This window comes from Aspergillus japonicus (genome assembly GCF_003184785.1).
Source record: "Aspergillus japonicus CBS 114.51 unplaced genomic scaffold BO86scaffold_5, whole genome shotgun sequence".
In the NCBI taxonomy this organism is placed as follows: domain Eukaryota; kingdom Fungi; phylum Ascomycota; class Eurotiomycetes; order Eurotiales; family Aspergillaceae; genus Aspergillus; species Aspergillus japonicus.
The window spans coordinates 410,964-435,561 of record NW_020291642.1 but is presented as its reverse complement, the minus strand read 5'-3'; the positions used below and the strand labels follow the sequence as shown (position 1 = coordinate 435,561).

General features: G+C 49.6%; 4 protein-coding genes across 4 annotated transcripts in view; 2 read left to right on the top strand and 2 right to left on the bottom strand.

The window, feature by feature from the left end:
* Positions 1-14,808: 14,808 nt before the first annotated feature.
* On the top strand, positions 14,809-15,980 carry BO86DRAFT_304266 (homeobox domain-containing protein; the record flags this gene model as incomplete). Its single annotated transcript, XM_025667606.1, has 3 exons — positions 14,809-14,874; positions 14,961-15,755; positions 15,813-15,980. 3 exons carry the CDS (start codon positions 14,809-14,811, stop codon positions 15,978-15,980), a joined length of 1,029 nt encoding a protein of 342 aa, XP_025531534.1.
* Positions 15,981-18,215: 2,235 nt separating this feature from the next.
* Positions 18,216-18,774, top strand: BO86DRAFT_162263 (uncharacterized protein). The gene has a single exon (XM_025666425.1). The coding sequence runs from the start codon at positions 18,309-18,311 to the stop codon at positions 18,687-18,689; it is 381 nt and encodes a 126-aa protein (XP_025531533.1). The 5' UTR covers positions 18,216-18,308; the 3' UTR covers positions 18,690-18,774.
* Positions 18,775-21,782: 3,008 nt separating this feature from the next.
* On the bottom strand, positions 21,783-22,439 carry BO86DRAFT_162259 (uncharacterized protein). Its single transcript, XM_025666424.1, has one exon. The coding sequence runs from the start codon at positions 22,248-22,250 to the stop codon at positions 21,858-21,860; it is 393 nt and encodes a 130-aa protein (XP_025531532.1). The 5' UTR covers positions 22,251-22,439; the 3' UTR covers positions 21,783-21,857.
* Positions 22,440-23,594: 1,155 nt separating this feature from the next.
* The window catches only part of BO86DRAFT_162253 (uncharacterized protein), a 3,392-nt gene continuing 2,388 nt past the window's right edge, over positions 23,595-24,598 (bottom strand). The window contains exon 2 of the mRNA XM_025666423.1: positions 23,595-24,598. This exon is cut by the window's right edge and continues 2,021 nt beyond it. Within this exon, the coding sequence (XP_025531531.1) occupies positions 23,655-24,598 (944 nt within the window). The 3' untranslated portion in view covers positions 23,595-23,654.

The following is a 24,598-nucleotide window of genomic DNA, read 5'->3' as shown; positions in this document are numbered from 1 at the left end:
TGAGATTCTGCGAACACAGGGACTAGGGCTCGGGATCGGCCCTCCGAAAGGGCTTAACAGGAGATCTTTTGGCCATCAATACTCCTTCAACCTTAAAGAGTCATGAAGGACGCACCATCCTCCGGCACAGATGCGAAAGGAAGGAGAATTTATAATATCTAGCCGACCCTAAGACGGTCCACCACGACAGGCAATTGCACCCCCCCCCAGAGCGCCGATGCCGGACGTCCCGAGATTAGGTGGCTCCAATAGTAGGCGGGAACACGGTTTGCTTGCAGAAAACTACTTCGTTCCTCCTCAGTCTCATTGGATCAGGTCTACTACTTAGTTTAGACTCCCGAGCACAGTCGACCGGCTCAACGTCCGGTAAAGGAGTCGGACGTCCACCGGCTGGCCCATCTGCTCGATCATGTGGCCATGTTTTTGGCATCACTAATTAAGCTGGTGGCCATGACCTTGCATACTGATATTGCAGCGACGACGGATCGACGGCATCAGCTAATGTTACCCTGTCCTATAAGCTTTGGCCACTGACCCGAAAGTGGTTCATCAGGCCAACATGGATCATGATTCGGACATCCGTCAGAGGCCCGTCTCCTCCGAGATATCTCTTCCGAGATATAGGACACGAGGATAATGTATTCGGTCTACAATACTCATATAATCATTTGGAGTTGGTGTCATGAGAACTTGCTCACTGCATATCTGAGGGCGAGACGGGAATAGCTTCTGAGACCAGTAACTCCTCGTCTCCTGGTCTTCGATTGACCCATGTTCACGGTGTGAGTCAGGGATCTGTGCGGCCCTGTTCTGATAAGAGGGTCCCAGAGACACATCACCTGAACAACAGGGATCTAGCCGGTGTATAAAGTGACTAGCCGCCATATTTCCCAGCTTGTGTCTGATTTCGAATCATCAGCGCCTACGAATCAGATTTGCTGCAAATCTCAAGGCCCGCCGGTGCTATGAGACGTATACCTCATCGGGAATTTATGGATCTCAGACCGGGGAAGTGCGTAGCATTGGACGGATGTATCGGTTACGTTACATCGAATAGACGCTGGCTTATAAGGCCATTCGTAAGCAATGATCCAGTACAGATGTCGCCCCGATCATGCCAGCCCCATAATTCGCTCAATCAATCTACGAGACTTGGATTATTGCTGTGCTCGAACCGATCTATTGGGTACGATAGGTCAAAGTCATGACAGTAAAGAGCAATAACATGACCTGTGGAACTTTTGTTAATTTTGTCACTTCGACACGGAAGTCCCTGTCGGGTGATGCCTTCCCGGTGCGACCTGGGTACAGTTCAACCTCGAGTCAGTCAACATAGTTGACACGAGTGAGCATGGTTATGTATGGTGAGAGAGCCAGTAGGATTGACTGCACCAGGTGTGGCTGAGAGGTCCCGACTCTTCGTACTTGATCATGGGTTTTACGATGTGAGCCACAACCTTCCATCCACTGTACATATTCTCAGTGTCTGCCAATCGTTGGCACGAGACTGTGACCTATCAAAGACTACATCATCTCGCAACCTTGGCTCCATGTGAGACCTGACAAGGGGGCTTGATCTTGCCAATCAGAGTCAGCTTCAAGTTGACTTTGCCACACTCGATAGTGCCTGTATTGGCATCTGTGCTCTCAGTTAGGCAAAGCACGGATTCCTTTTGGTTATTGGCAGCAGGCCGAAACTCAACTATGCTTCCATCTTCTGTCAAGCTTGGGGTTGAAGGCCGGATCTAGATGGAGAGCGATGTGATATAGACGTGGGGAGCAATCGCTCTACGCTCACAACGCTACTGTGAGGGCGTTGCACATAGATACTGATCGACTGTCAGTCTGCTCACATGGATAGAAACTCGTGCTACTGCACTAGAATGTCCACTTTACCCCAGCAATTCGCCTCTAGACTCTCTTTATCGCGGTCAACCCCTTTCCGACAATACAAGGCCGTCAATCGCCCACCACCGACTTCGGAGTAGTCAATTGCCGGGGAGGGAAAGGACACGGTTTGGAGGTGTTGGGATAAGACTTTCATAAGAGGAGGTACCTAGCCACGACCACTCACTCTGCCCACCTGTACTTCTGCCATCCAGAGTGATGATGATAATGATAATTCTATCAACCTATAGAGCCCACGCTTCAAGTATGCTAGCTACAAAGGTGCCACATCGGCGTAGAACTATCCCAATACTCCTAACGCCCCGGCTTGTTCCCAGCTTCAACATAAATTGGACTAAATTGTTCTTTTGCACTCTTTTAGACCTAGGCTCTCCTAGGGGTCTAATCTGTATTTTATCCTAAATACCAAAGTAGTTATCTTCACCCTAAAGTCTAATCTAGAGGTAGTAGATATAAAAATCTACGCCCAAGGCCAATTTAGACCGATTTAGCCATACAGAATATATTATAGAATTTAAGTAGAACTACCTTCCCCGCCCGCCTTCCTTAGTAGACTTGTTATATTCTAGGTCTATCGAAATAGGTGCCTTTGAATAGAATAGGTGGCCGCAACGGGAGCCATCCAGGGTGAGTGGTATCTATCCCTGCAGATATGATCGATAGTCCGCTGTGCTAAGCCTTGCATCGCTCAAAACAACTCCGTACAGCAACAGGTGTAATGATCACATCTCCACTGCGGCGATCATGGCCCCCTGGCCGATAGAGGTCATTTTTCCGCGAGATCGGTCAACCGCAGCCGCGGCCATGTTGCCCTCAACCGTGTTATCTCTGTACATATCATCAGCTTCATTCAGTCTCGAGAGATGCTTGAAAATTATCATCGATCACTGTTTTGGGACAAGACGTGGCTGTTATGTAACTCGGTCCTCCCCTTATCTTTTCCTATGCCATTGCGGCTGCCCACGACGAACAGTGGTTAGGCTATCGTCCTCATATGCGCCAGAGATTGGAGTTCAGTGTTGAAAAATCATCCTGCAGTGCGAACATCTGAAGTCCCCTCATCAACTGCCTCGCTGCCTCGCTGCCTCCCTTCCCTCTATCTATGCTCCCATCTTGCCAGCCAAGTGTCTGTCGCAGATCTGCCTCACCAGTCGTATACCGGCTTCGCCGAGCCTCTAGTACGGTGTGAGTTTTCGCCTCGACAGAAAGCATATAAACCAATTGCTCATACTTCGCTCATGCCCCGCCCTTTTCACAAAAGGGTGGGTTGGTCGGTTTGATGGAAAGATGTGGGTGATGAATGAGTTCAAATACTTGAGGCTATCGGAGTGAAAATGTCACCATAGGCACGGCGGGCGGTGAACAGCCTGGCAGCGAGATCGCAAGGCCGCTACCACAAAGGAAGGACATGCTGGTGGTCAGTCAGGGCATTCTACTGGGTTCTTCTTCATTGGGGGTCGGTCTTGCGATTGGGGCTCATCCTGAATCCTTCGATCAAAACACGGTTCAAGGGTTCCTCACCAGCAACACGATCTCAAACTCTAGTTTTCACTTTACTACTGCAGCGTTCTCGATCTGCCCGAGTAAGGATTATGAACTGGGGTGGAGGTGAACGAGATAGTAGCAGATTATGGGCATCTTTCGAAGCCATTGGCATGGCACTAGCATAACTTGCTTGGCACTGAGTTGACATCAAAGCACTGACAGGATAGCAGAAACAGATAGAATCCACCATAGGTGTGGTAGAGTACGTGTGCACAGGGTTTGAAACAGCCTGGCACTCCGCTGGCAGCGGGCAACTTCCATCCTTCCCACTTTGGAAGGACTGGTCATTAGCTGACGTTTTCGCGCCCGGCGCTTGTCAGATTCCAATGTTGATGCTTTTGCGACCCTCCCTCGCGTGTTTCAGATCTCCAAGGGACAAGATGAATTCAAGGAGGACCGCCGATTAGAGCCGGAGGCCTAAGAATAGACTTGCAGACGCGATATGTGGTAGGACTCATCACTGATAACCGCCTCGCAGTTGGTAATCATCAACCTGCAAAGCTACGTACACATCTACGCATGTTCCGCGGACTGTCAGCGGCAACGATCTGAAGCAATGTGGTGGAGTCGCCTCGAACCACCGAAGGATCACCGATGCTACCAATGACAACCAGATGGGAACGAGGAAAGGGAGAAAAGCAAGGAAGCAAAAGCGTGGAATCCAAGAGTCGCCAGCCACTCACTCTACTATGATCATTCAGACCCCCCATACTTCGTCCACTATCCGTGTCAACAGTGACAAGGCATGAGGAGGCAAGACGTGCACGCGGCAGTTTCAGAATAGTCTCAGGATCGTGATGCGCACAGATCGAAGTAGCCCGTTGACCATCTAAGGAGGTTGACTTGCTGGTTCTCTGTGTTTCAAGTCACACGGCATGCCTGGGGAGAATCTGAGACGTTTTGGACAGAATAACCAGGCCTCCAAACATAGAGCGTCTGTCCATCCTCGGCTCCTCCTCGTCTAATGTTCCAATTTCATCCATGGCCGTCATCTGGGGAGAGAAGAGAGAGAGAAACAGTTGCCTGATTAGTAGTGGGGAAAAGAGGCTTGCCAACCCTCGTGAGTACTATGCAAGTGACTGAGATAAACACGGTGAACTGTGCCAGGAACCTTGTAGGGTTGAGCGGATGGATCGTACTCTTCTCGTATCGAGCCACAATGGGGATTAGAGTTGTAAGCTAAAGCCAAGTGGCTTTCCCACCCCAAAGATTATCATGGACCACTACCGTCTATTTTGGACAGCTGCAGGAGGGCTGATCGACAATCAATGGCACCCGAGGTCACTAGTAATGCATAAGTGAATCAAACACCCACTGAAGCCTTTAATGCTCAGCTTGACTCAGCGGAGGCTCGGAGGAGGTGAGGGGTCATTAAACATTGGTCGGAACCAAGGCACATCTCGATATGAATGCAACCGTCTCATTATTGTGGCAAACGCCAAAAGGTATTAGCTTGCCAACCCTACCTTATCCCCCTCCATGGGTGTTGACTCCGCCGGACAAGTTCATTTGTGCGGTGGCAGAGTGACAAACCTCGCAAGCACCGTATAGCAAAGCATGGTCTAGTGCCTCAAACAACGGCCGTCAAGTCTATTTTGGGGAAGACCTGAAAAAGAAAATAAAAAGCACCGAGGCGAGCCGAGGCAGCCGGACAATCGTCATGGTAGTCTGGAGGGATCCTTCGGATCCGTAGTCCTTACCACCTGCAGGGGCAACTCGCAGCATCATCGTCCGTCGATCCTCCGCGTGCATGAAGACGAACTGCTGGGTCCGCAAGGCTTGAGGGGGACGGTTACCGGAGTCTTAGGAGAAAACGACGGGCATTATTGGCCAGATCGTCCCATGGTGTGACTGTCCGTTTACTGCACTCGGAGTCCGGTGGTCGAGCTTAGTTAAATCCCAAGATTTTCTTTGCCATGTTCTAGAAAAGTATTGTGTTGGTGGGGAGGCGAAGGACGGGGGATGTCCGTGATCGGTGATGCGGTGGCTTGGGGGAGCGACGCAGATGGGGAATCGAAAGGCTTGAGTTTGAAACTAGAGAAGCAATAGAGTCTCAGGCTATTGAAACGCCATTCTCAACCAGGCAGTTGGTATCTGCGATTGGGTTCGGGACCCAGGGAAAGGGGGGAGCGGGGGGTAAGAGATTGTGGATATGTGGCAGACGAACTGGGGAATCTTCGGGGGATTTCCCACCGTCGTATCAAACCATGCCGCAGCGGTGGGTGGATTGAGGGGCGTGGGTAAGGGGGGGGGGAGGTATGAGTATCTCGTGGGAGGAAAGGCTCAGGAGGAAAAAAAGGAAGCGGGTAAGACATCCTGGAACCGGCGATGATGTCAGTTACGTTCCAGAGGAAAGTTTCTTACGGAGTACATTCCACTCTTTGGATGGGGAACCCGATCCAGATTGCTGATAGGGGGTGGAGGAAGTCCGTGCCAAGACGATCTCTAAGTAAGGTTGAAGTCAACTGACGATGCTTGTTCCTGTTTCTGTGCAGTGGGCTGAAATGCACAGTATAGTCAGGTATAGTTAGTGTATAAAGGAAAAGTCAGCGACTTCTTTTCCGACTCCGATTCCCCTCACGCCGACGCGGAATGCGACCCTTTGTTCCTTCAACCAGTCAATTAGCCTGGAGCCCATTCAGCAAGCAATTTGGAAAAACGGGTAAGGTGCACGACGGAGGTGACAGGCAAGATGAGCCGATCAGCCAGTGCCAGTGCCAGTGCCAGTGTCACATCACCCACTTCTCCTCTTCTGGCAGCGGATCCCAAGAACCGGGAACCAGCGGACGGTGACACGACAGCAAACATCAGAATGACAAATAATCCCTGGCTTCCCTGGCTTCCCTGGCTGTTTGTGTCAATTTAGATATGACTTTGACAATAGTGAAAGTCTATTGTTGCTTTTGAGACGTTGAAGTTGCCCAAAGAGGGAAGTCTAGTTTCAGCGCTCCAGTGAATAATCAATTATGCTTTGGCGGTCAAGGCGATTCTTCTAGAAGGATTCTACCAAGACAAAAAAAAAAAAAAAAAGAAAAAAAAAAGAAAAAAGAAAAAACCAAGTCGGGAATTCCGACTTTCTCCTCCAAGTGGGTGTCTTTCTCCTCTCTTCTCGATTCAATTACCTGTTGACTTAAGTTGAGGGGGATAGGTAGCGTATCCATTGTTTATCGTTGCTATAAGTTTTCAATGATTACTTTAATAATTTGGATTATTGATTTCTTCTCTCTGCATTCTTCGACAGCGATAAGATTGCTGAGCAAATACGGAAGACTACTGGCACCTTGTCGAGCGAGTATTGCCAGTTTAGGGCAAGGGGGGATCTTTCATTCTGCCCTGCCGCTCTGCAAGATCCAGGCTGGGATCGACACCCTGGCTCCAATCTCCATCCCTGCACGATCTGTCTGGGATCCTGGTGCGACAGGTGCAAAAAAAAATAAAAAGAAAAAGAAAAAGTGAAAAAGAAAAAGGAACAGAAATCCACAAACAGAACATTTGTAGCAGCCACTAAAGCAGAAACTGCAGCAGACTAAACCCAATGCGGCTTCCCGCTGCAGGCTCCGCTCGGAAGTGGCAACTGGGCTGTCAGTTTCGAACCATCACCAGCCTCTCGGCGGCTTGGCTGGACGATGGTCCGCGATGGCCTGCGTCATCGGTGGCTGTGGTCTGCGTATCGGCAGCTGATAGTTACCACTGCTACGAAATACTTGTACGGAGTCCGGAGCCTGGTGACCTTTTCCGAGTAATCGAGACGAAGACACATATCTTCTTCTAGCCACTTTCAACCGCCTTTGTTACAACTATGTATAGACATACAGTGCAGTAGGTAGTTACTGTACTTACTGTACTGTCCAAGCACGATGGCTACACGATGATAATGACCCGTAACGGGTGCAGCCGCTGCCCGTTCAGGAAGGAGCCAGTCAGACTGAGCTGAGCCTGGAGGTCAGTCAGTCCCGTCCTTTGACTGGTAAGACAGTAATATTACTACTGCTACTACTAATAAGGTACAGTACCTATGGCAATGGTACTGTACTATTGAGCAACCTACCATTATAACAACAAGACCACGACTCGCCTCTCCGGTGATCCTCCGTCTCGGTGGGAACGCACTTAGTTCATCATGAACTTGACACTTTGCGTTGTTCAGTTGACTTCACCGACACTAGAGCAAGTCTGTACAGCCCCGGCGTCTGTCAAGTACCAAACTGACAAATCATCAACGGCAGATGAAATCGTGAAACTTTGATCTAGCGAAGCCACGAGGGACGCTCGAATTAGGCTTGCACGCGAAGGATGCGACTGACGAGTGACAAGCGGGCTTGCTCGGTCTAGGGACAGGTGGAATCGTGGGTAGCTCACACTAAAGTGACTAAAGTGACTAAATTGCTAGAGTCAAAACGGGGCGGTCTCCAGCGGTCTCCAGCAAGGCCAGTCAAACTTTGACCATTTCCTGGTTCGAACCGAACTCTCCTGTCAATCGACGCGGGGCAGATTGCCCTCTGAAGAAAGAGGACAATGCTCTTTTTAGAAAGGCCACCGGTGATTGCTGTCACAATCCCAAATTATGCCTTCTTGTGATTGCGCTTATCAATGTCGCGATGTGGCATCTTCCGATCGCAGCGAATATGCAATTAGAGTTGTGCCTAACCAGATCGCCAGCACGCTCTTCTCGGCCGGCTTGCTGATCCCGGTGGTTGGAAACCAAGCCAAGGTCTGGAACGATCACAAACTACACGACAGAGTCGATGACCGATCGCAATACACAAAGTAAACAAGCCATTGACGCACGATGGCCGTCCGCACGAGTCGGCATGGTTTGGGGGTGCGTTGCTGGCGCGAACCTTGCGACTACTACGTACAGTACAATTACTAACTCGTTGGTTAGTGGTCACTAAGTGCCTAGTACTCATGCTCGACGGCTAATCTTAGCTGCTGGCAGACCTCGCGCGCGGTTTGACTAGCCATCGAGGCAGTTCAACTCGCTGACGCTCCATCATCCCAAAAGCCCATAGATGACTGATCGGAAATCCAATCCTCTCCTCCAGCCCACGGAACGAGATGCGTATCCCTGTCGCACAAGTGAAAGGAGCTGAAGGGGACCGCGGTTGATTGGAGCGAACCTGTTCCAGGGGAAAGACCAATGAACTGGGTCGCTTCAAATGGGTGCTTTTCCGATCGTCTTCAGGTGGTGAGTGGGTTACATTATTATAGGCTCGTGACTGGGTGCATCGAGTCAATCAAACTACGCTAAACGTAAGAGGCATTGCGACCGGCACTCCATTTTTCAGCTCTGCCTTGTATCCGTGGCAGGATGCCTTCTCCAACCAATGCTCATGACAAAACAAAACCCACAATCCACTTGGTGAAGATCTTTCATGCATACCCGACCTAGACTATCATGTGGTGTATTCTCATTGCCTGAGCGAGACTATTAGACCAGTAACCATGGGTCATCTCGCGGTGCTGCCCCTGTCCCCTGTCTCGCCTGCCTGTCATCGACCTATTGTCGGATTGCCCTCATGCGCTTGTCACCACCGAGACTGGGGCTTAAGGTTTGGCCCATGAAGTCAGCGCCTGCCTGTCTGCCTGCCTAACTTGTCTTGACTTACCCGAAGTTTGGGACGGTATCCTCCTCGTGGGCAAGGATTCCCGGTCCATGGATAGCGATGCAATGCGCATCCACATCACATCCGATAATCTGTGAAGTTTTTCATTCCATTTGACTGCACATATATGACAATTTGCCAATCCTCATTACACCATTCCTCCACCCTTGGGTACTCGGATCCTTCTTTCATCTCACCATAATCAACCCGAATTCATATAGATTATGTGGGCTACAAAATGCGATCATGATTTCCACCGCTGAATATCATGTCCCCGCCTCCCATCCCCTCTCCTCCCCCCCATGCTACTCGTAATCCATGATGTTATGGTAACTAATATTTCATGGCTCACTTCTGATCACGGCACGTCAGTTCCACTTCCTACCCACCCTCTAGCCGATAATTTGAGATGTCATATGCACGGGCGATGGATCTTGCATATTATATGGCAGGTCGCACCAATCAAATCAGGCCACTCCTCACCTCAATGGCGTTAGAACGGTAGAACCTCCTTCAGTCATGTCATCCACCTTGATCACGCTGCTTTCGCAAAGAAGGGAAGGGGGGGAAGGGGTGGGAGGGGGGGGGGGGGGCAAAAAAGGGCCGGGAAGGGGCGGTGATACGGAACCATAGCGAACATGCGGCTCTTCGAGTCAGTCAGAGGGCCAAAACTCAATCCGGCTTCGTATCGACTATTGATTGATTGATACCAGCAAGGTGGCCCCCAAAGTCGATTGATTTATCAACGACCACCAATCCCTTAGAGCTGTTTGTACTACTTCATTGTGCCAAGAAGGTCCAAAACTCTATAGACATATTTCTTAGATGCCTGGGTCGGTTCCTTAGGCGCAAGGTGGATAAATATATTGTCATTGTTTTCGTCTCTTTGACTTGAATGGATTAATATGAACTGATTTATGTCTGACGTACGATACGTTGACTAAGATGGCAGGCGAGTGGGGTGGTCGGTCGGAAGGGAAGAACTGCTCCTGCTGCTGTGGCCGTTCCTTGTCCCGGAAGCTGGGATTGTTACCGTTCGACTTCGGTTGTACTGTACTTTTAGTCACTAAATAGCACATGCTATGTAACTTACTCACCCTCTTAAGTTAAGTTACCACGCACACACTTCCCCTCTCTCCCAGCCTACAGCAGGCATTCGCTTCCCAGTGCCAGTTATCCCAATCATCCAGTCATTGTTCGATTCCTTTCAGTTACCCCGCCGTGGGGAATGACTGACCGGCTCCCTGTGCGCCTGTCATTCCCTGGCTTTGTACCGATCGATTGCGATCATTCGCTCTGAGCCTTCGATCGAACCTGTCTCTTCAACAACCTTGCAGCGGGAGGGACGCCGTAGCCGTCGCGGTTTAGGGAATGCTGCAAGGCAAGTCGCCTTGGAAAAACCCTGGACAACACGTTGTATACGTTACAAGCCTTCCCTTTTTGCTTCTTTTACTCTTTCTCTCTCTCTGTGTTTTTTTTTTTTTTTTTTTTTCAAAAATTCTTTTTCGTTCCATCTAATTGCTTTCTTAGTATTTCGTTGCAACTTACGCTTTCTGAACATTGTGTCTCCCGACTTCATTTGAGGCCATCTGATTCTTGCGATTAAACCTGAAATGTAGCCCGCCTATCCATAGTCCGGATTGGGATAAGCTATGACTTGGGATCTCTTTCTCGTTTTCTGTATGGTCCAGTGACCGGCCTCCGCGCCTTTTTGACACCACCAGCGATGTGGATCCAATGCGACGATCGCTTCTTCCCTTCATGTACCGTCACATTGTCTCTTGTCTGCTTTTTGAGATTCTCGAATAATTGATTGGTTCGCAACACAACCTCGCAGCCGAAAGAGAACATTGATCTCAATTGCAGTGCCAATATCTACTGTACAGTCTGTACTGCATTGTCCTATCGCCCCGCCTCCTCTCCGCACGAAAACAAGCCCTTTGGGCGAGGCCTGCAGCCATACCTGCTCCGGACCGTTCCTGAGGAAAAGGATTTGCTTCCTTGCGCCTCCCGTGCAGCTTTCTCGTGAGCTGGTGCTGTGTCGTTGGTCGGTTCAGCAATCCGTTGGCTGGAGTGCTGTGCCTACTTGTATTATTGCGCTTCCGGGATGCCCCCTAGTATCCCTTTCTCCCTTTCCCCGGGCTACCGGCCATTATTGCCCTGTACGACGTTGAAAGGTGAGTAGGTAAGCCAGGGTCATGGTGAGGCTTTATTACTTTCTACTGCACCTCCTAATCTTTCGTTTTCAATCAAGAAATGCGTGCAGGAAGCATTTTCCGTTGACTGAAACTAAGCGCGGTGGACGCTCCGGTCGTCAACCGTACCACCTCGCCCCCTCTCCTTCCCCCCCACCTGTCTACGCCATTTAATCAAGCAGAGACTGCAATAATTAATCGAGACGGGACAGTCGAATGTAAGGCAAGCCAGAATCACTCAGACCGACCCAAAGTGCTGAATCGAATCTTCCCGCCACCGTATCGTAAAAACTAGAAGGTCTGTTTGCATGTCGAACGAATTATAGCAGATTCTTCAGGCCACCCTCATTCACACACGCACACACACCCCCCCCCCCACCCCTCTTCCACTGCTGTCATTCGGCAAGCATCATCCTAGTAAAGGTACGGGGCAAGTGCCTCGCAAGTACTAGATCTTACCCCAACACATACCTCAGAAGCCGAGGCGCCTACCCACAGATCACGCCTCAAAAAGTCGCCCGCGACAAGTCAGTATTTCTTGTAACTAGGATCGATGTTTGGGGAAAAACAAGACGACCAGACAACATTTGATCTCTGCATGGTCGCTAAAAAAAAGAAAGAAAGAAAGAAAGAAAGACAGGAAATTTGGACGCAAGACAATCAATTAAGAACGGGGGTTAGCCTGGTTCTGGAAGCTCACTAGTTAGCGAAGGAAGGAGTTCGATCGAATCCGAGTTCGGGTTCGAGTTCTGGGTGCCATGAAGGGGTTTCGATGGTTGCCCTTAGTTTCAGCTTCGTTTTGCCCTGGCGCCGGTGCGTGCTAGGGTGCTAGCCTAGTCTGGCGAGCCGGGATAGGTAGGGAGGGAGGGAGAACTGAAGAAAGAGGGCGGGGGGGGGGGGGGGGGAGAGGGGGGATGATGCTGTCATCAATCCCCTTTTCTGTTAACCACCCCAGCCCCAAATGTTCATCCAACAACGATAATGAAACGGGCTCTCAGACGTTCCCGGATGACACGGGTCATTCACACACTATTTCAGTATGAGGTTTTGGCATGAACCACACAAAAAGCAAAAAAAGAAAAAAAAACACAAAATAAAATAAATAAAATCAAAAAAGAAGGAAGGCACCCAAGCATAACCATGCTAATCCACTGAGAACACGAATAGAAGAGGAGGAACGAGATAGGCATGGAGGGAATCGGAAATGTGCAACCGGGGTAAATCGTCACCCCAAAACTTCTGGGCCTAATATACAACCAAAATGTGGCATCTAGGACTAGAATTCCTTCTCGCTTCACAGTAGGCAATTTGGGGACCTAGCGCAGGGATGGTTCCTCATGGAAACGGATCCCTCTCCAACCCCATCAAGCTAGGAATTTACATCTCTGCGCTGGACAGATATAGTTGCAACCTCCCCATACACACCGGTTCAAACACGGAGTACACCCGGAGTACACCCAGGGAGGAGCTCCAGTAGTGATCACACACGCTTCGACTCGACCACCGCACTGATTGACTGTCCTCTCTACTAGAGCATACACTGGAGACGCAACTGCCTAAGAGACTATGAGCCAAATTCCTCTTGTTCGTGGGCTGGCTGCCATATCTCCTCCCTCTTTCCATCCACCCCGGGGTTATTAATTATGGGTACTGTAACAACTACTAAAACTAGCCAGCGCTCCCTTTCGAGATTCCTTGGCATCTGTCAGGACTACAACCCTAAAGACGAGTCAGGTCGGAACCGAAAAGAGGAACGAGAAGGCCCAACAACGAATAAGGGAAAGAGGGAAATTCGGATCTCCAGATGATTGAAATCTTACCGAGGGCCATGAGAATGGATTGATACTGTTGTTGAATATTTAAACTTCTCGATCGTTATGACGAAATTGTCTCCCCGGTGGTTCCTTTCCCTTGCTCTCTCTCTATTCCCTCTCTCGGTATACATTTCACCTCAATCACTTCTTCCATTCGCACCCTGGACGCGCGCGCGCTCTTGCTCATCCTCTCTTCTCGTTGCATGCCCGTTGTAGAACCGAGAGGAGCGAACAAGTTGAGACGAACCGTTCATCGTAGGCTGTGGTCAATGTACCCACTTCCACCTCCAAGGATCGTCGGTTCTTCACTGGGCCTATAACCTCCCCCCCCTGTTCTTAACTACTTGCCATATTTTCCATGGTTGACGGGCTTGGCCTGGGATGGAACAGCTGACGGGGAGGGCTGCGCGCGGAAGATGCGCGTGTTGTGTCTTGTTGAAGGTTGATCTGATCTGATTGTACGTGTTTCTACTTTTTCCCCTCGTACTCTCTTACGTCTCTTGACTATGGTGGTGGTGGACATGCATTGCCTCCCCTGTTGGGTGACAATATAATCTGTGTGGGCTTGGAAATGATGTATAGGGTGGAGTGTACACTCTAGTTTCTTTCTTTTTTTTCTGCAGGATCTCGGAGACCGGCCTGCATGATCTGAACGGTGCTATACTATACAGTTTCTAATTCAAATCGGGGGTATAGAATGGAAAGGTAAAGGTAAAGAAAAAAGGGCTAGTAAGGTAGTTAGTACATGGAGGAGAGGATCGAGTTCGAAATCAGACAAAATTAGAAGTTAGAAGTATAAAAGGGAAAAAAAAAAAGAATTCGAAAAGGGCATTGAAGGAAATGACTGAGAAGGGAGAAAAGGGTAAAGTGTATAAAAGAAAAAGGGAAAGGAAGGAAGGAGGTGGATATCGAAGGGGAGAAGAGAAAAAGAAAAAGATAAAAAAAAAAAAAGAAAAGAATTTCAGAAATTAGATTAAGGAAAAAAAAAAAAACACAATTAAAATAAAAACAAATCCAAAATTAATTGTCTGAACCCCGACAACCTTGAGAAAAGAGATCTGGTGTCCACCCAGCCCAGATCCAATTGTTGAGCTGCCTCACTCCCTACCTTGCATAACCTTGGTTCAGCTGTCTCCATCGTCATCGTGTGCGGCAATGTCAAGGTACTTTTAGACTCAGGCCCTGGTAACTATATTACTGTTCTATCTCGCCCATATCTCTCTTCAAATCCACTATTTTCCACCTCCAGCAGCAGAGTCGCATTCATACCAAATATCCAAAAAATCTATTAATCCTCACGATCCTACCTCTCTCCCTTTCCCCCCCTCAATTCTTTATCTTATCCTTCTTAATCCACTTCCATCCCCCTCCCCCCTCCTCTCTTTCACACCCCTCCTTCCTCTCCTCCACTCTCCTATCCTTTTTCATTCCACCAACCCCACCACTACTCACAACAATCCACCCTGGCTAGATTAGCCTCCCTCCGCTCGGTATCTTCTCTCGATCAACATAAGAGAGACCTGACGCGCGCGCGCCGGATCGGATTCCTCGTCATTTCAAATCGATCCCCCCCCCAGGATTGTCTGAAGAGCCGCAGGTCGGCTGTATCTACCCTGTCTGTCTGTCTGTCTTTGCGCTAGCGGATAGTCACATCGTGTTTCAACGTCGCCACCACCACTCTTTAGTACTTTACAGTCTATGTCCCAGTACCGTGATCTGGGCGAGGGTTCTTCTGGAAAAATGGCTATCTCATACGCAAGTGGAATGACAGCCGATCATACTCCAGCCCTCCCTTCCTTCCGAGAGGTGAGTTTGAGAGTCAATCGCTCCCGTCGCTGAGGCCTCTGAGAGTATGAAAAAATACTAAACTAGTCTTGTTACGCCCGCTGTAGCTTCTTCCTCCTCATCTCCACGATGAAATTGAATCGACTTCATATTTCGCCTCCCGCCAGCATCCACAGACGCGCGAAAGACCCCTTTCAGCTAGTTTCGACCTGACACCAACTTCCCGATCTCTGTCCGATCGCCTGCCCTATGCCACCCCCTCGAAGCTACCATTGGCGGACGACTTCCGGCCTGGTGAACCCTTTCCACGAGACAGCAGCAGCCCCCTTCATAGCCGCCTAGCCGGAAATCCCCCTCAGTCCGCTTCCGCCTCGACTCGATTTACTTCGCGTGGTCCCAGTCCCATTCTGCCGTCGATCCGCGATCTTCAGTCCCTCCCCGAACGGGGGATGTCCCCTTCATCGGCTGCATTCTCGGAATCAAGGGGCTTGTCGCGACCCGAGTATGCGGCACAGGATTTTCGCGCTGGGCCTATGAGCGGTCACGGTTTTCCTGCGGCCAACATTTCCGGCCCCTTGAATGATAGGAGGAGTGCGGATTCGTTTATGGGCGGCGCTGGGCCGCATTCGTTGCCCAACCAGGTCGCCTACCCGTACCCCACGATGGCGTACCAGAGCGATTCGGAGCAAGTCACCCCGCAATCGCTATCACACGCCCAGCAATCCAATTTTGGCATCCTTGGCGATCCGATCGACTCCAAGAATAAGCGCAGACGGGGCAACTTGCCGAAGCCGGTCACGGATATTCTGCGCGCCTGGTTCCATGAGCACCTTGACCACCCATACCCCAGCGAGGAGGATAAGCAGATGTTCATGACTCGTACGGGTCTTACGATTAGTCAGGTAGGTCGATACCACCCCATGTCTTTCCGTCACACTATTTGCTCATTCTTTCCTTAGATTAGCAATTGGTTCATCAACGCAAGGCGGCGACAGCTCCCTGCCCTTCGCAACCAAATGCGGAACGGTGGCAATGACCTCGATTCTCAGCGGCAGTCACCTTTCAGCGACGTGGAGCATACGTCGCCTGAGTCAATGCCGTCTCCCCACATGGGCACGAAGCCCTGAAACGTTGCGACCCAATTGATTCCGACGAGGAATCCCGCCTACTGGTCACATTTGCCACGAAATACATCCACTACTACGTCATGAGTTTACGGAGCCCCTGCGACATTGACAATCGAATAGACATGAGCTTTTGCCGACAGTTGTTTTATTCCCTTTTTATACTTTCTGGATTGTCACAGAATCTACGAGCCGAGCCGAATGAGGTTGACAAGACCGCTCTTGATACCCTTTATCGTTTTCTAATCGACTTCAAAATCACTTTGCATGGTTTCGATCCACGGGGGGGGGTCTTTTTTAACGCGCGTGGAAGCACGTCCGGGTCGCCGTTTACACAGCATTGGCGTTGCCTGGCTTCCTTAATCATTGATTCATTACATGTTTTTTCTCGCATCTGAGGCGTTTGGCTTGCGCTTATCACGTTCAGGTCGGCATTTTGAGTTTTCTTTTTCCTCAAACATATATTAGACGACCCTTTTTCCATCGATGCACCTGAGGGGTTTGGGTTTGGATGGGCTTTTTACTTTCAAGGAGCGCTCCAATGATCTTGTACAGTACATGGGTGACGTGATCATGTCAAGCTAGACTGGGCTTTTTCCCCCTGACTGTTCTTCTTCTGCTTATTGTTGTCATTTCTTTCTATGGTCACTTTTCCTATGTTACGAATTTCTTTGCATGATTCCCGCTCTAGATTTCAAAAAACCGAGAAGCATTAATGATTGAAATTATTGTTACGACATGCCGCAGTATAGACAGCGCAAGAGAGCAAACCATTATCGCCTTGCTGATACTAAGCCTTTTGCTTGATCAATTATATTTTCGTCCACGGCCAGGTTTAGTCAGCCAGAATTGAGTTGCTTCTTTTTCCCCCCATCGAAGCAAAGTAGGTACTACATTTTCGGGTCTCTTCTCCTCAGTGGCCATTTGGGTCTCCGCCGGACCATGGTTCAGTATCTCAAATCTCGCATCCGGAGTCTGTTGCATATCTGGCAATCATCGGCCCAACAAGTTTCGATTACGGGAAACTGCTCCGACATGCATTGAGTGCGTTGGATTCATTTAGATTTTTTAGGGTTGGCTGCTTTGGAAAAGAGACGCGGTTGGTAATGGGCGGCCGGCCTCCTGGTTCCCCTCAGACTGCTTGAAGAATCTCCGAGTGTGTTTTCCATATTTTTTTGGTGATGTTGTGAAAAAGAATGCATTGAATTTTTTTTTTTTTTCTTCTCTTCTTTTCTTTCTCACGCACAGATAACTATGTCAAAGCCTCGAAGGCCAGAAACATATTTTAACAAGGGGAAGAGGAGAGCGAACAGGCCCATGTCCTCCTGTGTACATTACATACCTAGAGAACTCCACAATTCCATCCATTCTTTTCTTTTCTTTTTTTGCCAGCTCAAGGCTCTCGCGGTGTACGAGAAATCGAAATGAATAATATGAAGACAGAGGGAAAGGGAACAGATTGAGTATGTGATCAGGACCCTCTTTCCAATGTTGTTACACGTCATGGTAACCTTTTTCCCCCCCCTTTCGCATTTCTTCTTCTTTACCCTTTGGGATTCGACTGACCTTACTTTTTTCTTTGGAACCCCCCCCCCTAAAAAAAAAAGATCGAAAAAAAACTTTCATCTTTTGGTCGGATTAGGAAATACTCGATGAAATCCAAATCGCCCAGGGATCCAATCAAGCCTCAAATTCGGTCCCAGCCAGTCGGGACGGATAGATCGACCGACCGACCTAATGACCGATTGGATTGGATTGGCAGGATGGGAACGACTCGTGAACTGCAATTCGGGGGGTTGTCCTTTGTCCTGACTCATGCAATATTGAGTAGGTACAGTACAGTACCTACCTATCATGGATTTACCTACCCTACTAGTCTGGGTATTTTTGTGGTTCATCTCGTTGGTTTTTGTCTAGGTATAGTATAGGACACCCATATACTAGTAGCAATGGATGGTGGTCCTAGAGCATACGGTACAGTACATATTTTATCCTCTTGATACTATAAGTAGGTGGTGCTATGTGAGGAGTACTAAGTTGGGGTTGTAAGTTATAGAAGAGGTGTGGCCTTGGCCTTGGCTCCCCCCGCCGCCGCCGCCGCCGCCGCCGGGCCCCTCGTGGGACTCGAACCCATGAACAACAACACACCACCCAACTCAATATGCTGTACTGTACAGTCCATGATCTTGGAAGCAAAGCATATCCCCCAAGAAGATTTTTCCCCCCCCCCCCCCTCTCCAAAAACCCTTATTGGCCCTTCAAACCGTTATACGGTGTACTGTACATACACCGTGTCCGCTGGGGTTACTCTTTTAGGGTTCCTACATAAGTATGGTGGTTAGGTACTGTACAGAGAGGCGGGGGGAAGTGAAAAGGACCGAGCGCAACTTGCTCTTTTCCCTCTCTCTCTCTCTCTCTCCATCATATTGTTTCATTTCGCAAGGGACGGACTCTTGCGAGTTGGTTTTTCCGGTAGGGCGAGAAAATAAAGGGTGCAGTATGTGCGTACGTGCATGCGTGCATTCTGCGCGCGTTTGTGTGTGTGTATGTGTATTTGGGTGGCTTTTTTTTTTCTTTGCTTTTTTTCTGGGGGGGATGGCAGGCAGGCAGGCAGTCACCTGCTTAAGGGATTGTTCTGTTCTGTTCTGTTCTGTTTTGCTTTTTTGTCTCCCGTTGATTTGGCTTCATGTTGCAACTCTTGAGGTCGTTTGACGATTGTCTACTTCTAGCTAAATGACTGACTTACTCTCCCTGCAGCTGGGTCTGGGGGATCCAATAGACAGGAAAAGTGTGTATCTTTTTTTTTTTTTTTTTTTTTTTTTTTTTTTTTGACACTAGGATTGGGTCCATCTTTGTCTCTGCCTTCAGATTCTCTCCTCTTCTGTCAAAATGTAGTCGCTGCTAGCTTGGCCCCCCGTGCTTTTCCAGAGAAAGGACATCCGAGATTCTTTTGGGGGGGGTTTTCGATCGCAACGGTCGCTAAGATGCCAATTTCTACGTCGTCGAAGGAGATGGGGGGAAATATGCAGGAAGAATCCATATACCTATCTAATGCATAGATGGGCCACTCAACCAACGTTTTTTTCTCCCCGGACTGGGCGGAAGGACCGGCCGAGTTGGCATGTATTGGAGACCAGTACCAGTTCAAAGCATTTTGATATGACGGAACTTGACGCCGGTGGGAAGAGAGAGAGAGAGAGAGAGAGGAGGGAGAGACTTGCTGCATGAAGCACGGGGTTGGGGAAGGGAGGGTGAGGAGTGAAATACTGAGTAACTAACAGAAGGTGAGGGCAGCAGATTTGACTGGCATTTGGGAAGATGCTTCGCAAAAACCGGGATTTGATCCGATCTATCACATGGCGGTGAATCTGACCGATGTGCATGGAGGATCCCGGGCTGGGTAGATGTCACCTTTGATGCGAGGGGGGGGAAGATGAGGAGAGAGAGGAGGAGGGTGATCGGACCTCCGCGTACAGGGAGATGGGTAGAGACAGCGAAGTGTAGGTATGTATGTATGTATGTAGGTATGTGTTATTGATCGGAGATGCTGGATGGTGACAGGAATGTATTCCGTACTTAGATCATGTATCTTAAGTTAATATAGATTATTTACTACTGAATTGGATTCCTACAGGAATCGACGGGGCTGCCACTTTCTTTTTGCCATTTTCGACTCAACTTCGCGCCGCTTTTTGCTCACGGAGCAGCTAAGAGTGTGGCAGAAGCGCAAAAGTGCGTGTCTTGAACAATAGAAAGTAGTGCGCTAGTTCTGGAACAAATGGGTTTGTAGTCGCATAATGATTCTACAAGTACGGAGTACTATTGCTGCTAATGTATGAAAGAAGGAATAGGGTCTGGGCTAGACGGGGTTGAAGTAAGCGCTCTGGTCTGCTGTTGCCCACTGTACAATTGAAGCTTGTTGTTAGATCGTGTTCTTCTAATCTATTACAGAGGCGTGCCCGTGACTCCCAGAACCTCAATATAAAACTCCTCAACATGCTATTGATATATCTATGTAGGGGACATGTATGTACCGTTACACCAGCCTTGAGTTTCCTTCCATCATGACATTCTCACCATTATTCAGATTATCATTGGGGTGCAGTGGAAGAGCAGCTTGAATCCTGCCAGACCCTACTTGCCCAGGAATAAGGTAAATTCCGTTCTATGATCGCGGATGAAAATAATATCACTTTCTTTATAAGTATAAGGACTCTCAAGGCTCTTCATCGTAGTGTGTGCACGGTCTAGAGAGCTTGCTCCAATCACGTGGCTCACTCCGGGGGAGCAACCGGAGTTTCAAGTGCGTGCCCATTTTACTGAACCGTCCTTGTGAAAGCGGCGGCACGGGGTTTCTGTTGCAGCAAACCAGTTCATGTATAGTTTAGTTTATTTTACAGACCACGATGCTTGACTATCTTCTGGTCCGCCTTGACATGCCTGCACGCCAGCTCAACGGCGCGACTTGCACGCTACCATGAAGAAAAACCACGAAGTGGTATCGCATTATTGTTGTAGCCTTGTCATGTGTCGGTGTCTGTGGGATCATCCCATGATCTGAGAAGAAGACGCATGTCTGGCTGCTGTCTGTCGGTCTTGTTCGTACATCCGGCCGATAAAGGATCAGTTGTAGTTGGACCAGAGGTATCCGTCAGGGCATTGGAAACTGGCACCCCCCCCCGCGTTGCGATCAGGGAAAACCTGGAAATCGAACCCACCTGCACTCCACTTTGCCGCAGCAGATCTCCCTTCCCTCGAGTGATTTGTATATACGTAGGAAGGGATCGACAGGATACGACATGCACGAATACTCGAGTCGTAGGAGCTGTCGGTTCTGCGCTTGCTGTCTTCGCGGCGGGGTTTGACAGCCCATGATCACCGAGCAAGTCCGCTAGGCTTCATCCCTGGCTAGCACTTCCACATATTTATCCCCTAATGGGAATTAGATACTTAATTCACTTTGCCATCAGCAACTGCTAAGGTGGAAGTGGGTGAGAACTCTCTCTCGCTCTCTCTCCTCCCACGATCGCTTTGACCTATCATGGTTACTCCTCTACTTAGGGCAACGGGCGGGAAACAACCGCCGCCGCCGCCGCCGCCGCCCGCCACCACCACCACCTTAATACCTCGTCCCAAGTACTGAATCCGAGGGTAATATTAAGTAACTGCATTCAGCGTTAAGTCTACCTCATTTGCGGACTACATCATAGGTATTTCCAAGGGGATTGCCGGAGGGAGTCCGTAGTCGAATTGCATGAGACTATGCGCGGAGGATTTGTACATGTGGTCTTTCATGCACGCCATCCTTGATTTTCCCTCTGCTGCTGCCTTTTCGAAACCCTCTCCTTGTATGAGACCCGCTCCAAAGTTAGACCCTTTTCCCTCTTTGGGCCGATCCTTACAGCCTGACGTCCTGTCAGAGCATATGCATATCCAGTTGCCTAAATGCTTAAATGAGCGAAAGGACCTTATTTGTCACGGGGGCTCGCCTTCCAGCAATTTCCCTCCCCTCCTTTCGGTGGAAGTTTGATGTGACTGGGAGAACGTGAGGGGGTGGGGAGAAGGAGCCGAGCGTCTGCATGAGACGAGCTCCCTGTCCCCCACTTGCATAGCATCTTTCCCTCCCTGTCTCTCTGGAAATGGACTTCCATTCCCAGTCCCACTGACACACTGACAGGAGAGACCCAAGAAAAAGCTTATGCAAGTCAGAATAAGTGGTGATCCCTGATCCATTGCTAGTCTACCTGCCCAAACCCCCAACGGCTCTACTATCTTTTAAACTTCGGTCCTTTGACTCCCTATTCCCTGATTTGCACCAATCGTTGCTTCCTCCTCGGCTAATGCATTGAATCACTGCCGTGACAGCAAACGCTTAAATAGTCAGCCGTATGTTGTTCCAGATGCCAACATGTTTCGCAGCCTCAGTTTTTTGGACCGTTGTACATGTGCATAGTGTACAAGCACAAGCACAAGCACAAGCACAAGTACATATGTGTATGCAATAAAAAGCACGGAGCTTCTTCGTCTCCCTCCCACTTCCCAGCAGGGGCTTGTGAAACCACCTCTGCGTCTAGCTGGGGGAATGGCGTCCAGGTCATGCATCTGTACCACCCTAGATTTGGGAGTTCCCGATCCTTTCCCTGCATGGCACTTTTTTTCAGGGTCAGTGCCACTTTCCAGGGTCATGTACATACATACCATACTACAGCATGTCCTGTAACACCATAACGCAAAAAAAAAATAAGCATGTAACACAGCATACGACAGACACATTGATTTTCCCTTGGGTGTGACAACGTCCCAGGATGGTGGATCGCTGTCTCTCTCTCGCTCTCACACACCTCTTTCCCCTCCCCCTGTGCTCTCTCACTGGGTGGGTGTCTCATTCTTAGCCCTACGAGCAACAACCCTGGAGTACGATGCGGTACGGTGTGTGTCAAAAGAGCGACTTGGCGATCTTAGGAAATGCGATTGATGGGGGGTGGGGGAGTTGTTTTCGAGGAAGGATGGGTACTGTAGCTACGGAGTACTGTGTTGTTTACACCCTTGCCTTCTCCCCTCTCTCATTTCTGCTTGTTTGTTTCTTCTTCCGACATGTAGGATGAAGACGGGGTGGACATTGCCTGGGATTTATGGCTGGTGGTTGTGGTACAGTACTTTTTGGGGAGAACTCGTGGGGTAGTGTGGATTATGGCGATGGTACTGTACCGTACATGGTTATTGGTCTTTCGGCGCGTTAGACGTTTACCGTTCAGTCGATTTGCTTGGTCGAGTATGGCTCTAGACTGTCTGGCGGTTTCAAATGCGTTTGAATATGGGATGTCCTGAGGTTTAAGAGGTGTCCTCTGCCACGATCTCGTTTCGAAATGCTTCCAAGACTGGCGGAGATCTATCCGCATGCAATACGGCTCACTGGAAGGTCTCGCAGAGTACTCATCTAGGAACCACAAGAATGTGCTATATGGCCTTCGAAGTAAGAATAAATAGCCTTAGGCTCATGTTGCCTTTCTGTTTTGCGCAGTTGGATTCTTTCCCACCCCGTGAGACGTGGTGTATAGTTTGATGTGGTCCGGGGAACAATGACAATAAACTCGGTTGATCCATCTTGCCCGTGACGTCCACAGCAGTAGCAGCAGCTTGATACACCCACGACAACAATGAATCATGAATGAAGCTAGGCACTCTGATTGATTGGCAAAGAGAAGATCGTGAGAAAGGCGAAGAAGCGTCGAGTATCCCAATGAAACAAGGGTTACCATCATCATCATTGTTGGTGGTCTTCTCACTGACCGCTGCCTCGCAGCGCTGAATTGGCATCTCTAATGTCATCTACCTTGGCATACTCCCAGTGCCACTTACAACGAATAAACCCAGATCATGTCGCTTCATTAGTAGATATTATGTTATAACATGAATATACATTCATCTTTGTACAAAGACTATTATAGTAGGTATGAACAAGCAGGCCGTGACGGGCAAGAGTGTCTGGTCTCGGAGAGCCATTTACTGATAATGGTGTCTAGACTATATAGTGTCGAGCCCCTTAGACAAACATGAGGAGCATAGACACCAAGCCACCAGCAAGGGATCCAATCATTTGCCCATTTGTAATGTGCACGGCGGAAGCCGCACCGGTGAACAAAGCACCAGCTGCACTAGACGCGGTTGAGACTGCGGTCACTGCAGCAGTGGAAGATGCTGCAGTTGGAGTGCTGCTGTGGATCCTCTGGAACCCAGTGCTAGACGAGGCAGGAGCAGAAATGTTCTTGCCCCAAGCAGCACCAATGGTCTGAGAGTTGGTTGCGCTAGGTGCCTTGGAGGTGGCTCCATCCTGTTCAGGTTCACTTCCAGTCTGGTCTCCAGACTCAGACACTGGCGAGACACCACTAACAGTGACAGGAGCAATATCAGAGCTCGACTCAGAGGCAGAACCAGAGGCAGAACCAAAGGCAGAACCAGAGGCAGAACCAGAGGCAGAACCAGAGGCAGAACCGGAGGCAGAACCAGAGGCAGAACCAGAGGCAGAACCAGAGGCAGAACCAGAGGCAGAACCAGAGGCAGAACCAGAGGCAGAACCGGAGGCAGAATCGGAGGCAGCACTAGCACCGGAAGACGAACCATTGCCAGAGCCGGTGGCAGAGCCATTGCCAGAGGCAGATACAGAAGTAGCACTGGCACCGGAAGAAGAGCCATTGCCGGAGCCAGCGGCAGAAATAGAGCCGGAGCCAGAGCCGGTGGAAGAGCCATTGCCAGAGGCAGACCCAGAGGCGGATCCAGAGGCAGATCCAGAGGCAGATCCAGAGGCAGATCCAAATGTAGCACTAGCACCGGAAGAAGAGCCATTGCCAGAGCTAGAGCCGGTGGAAGAGCCAGAGCCAGAGCCAGAGCCAGAGCCAGAGCCAGAGCCAAAGCCAGCAGAAGAGGTGTTGCCAGAGCTGGTGCCAGCAGAGCTACCAGAGATGGCGCTGGTGCCGGAGCTGGAGACAGAGCCGGAACTCGAGCCAGCAGAGCTGTTGCCAGAGCTAAAGTCGGAGCTAGAGCCGGTAGAAGAGCCATTGCCAGAGCTAGAGCCAGCAGAGCCGGAGGTAGAGCCGGCAGAAGAGCTGTTGCCAGAGCTAGAG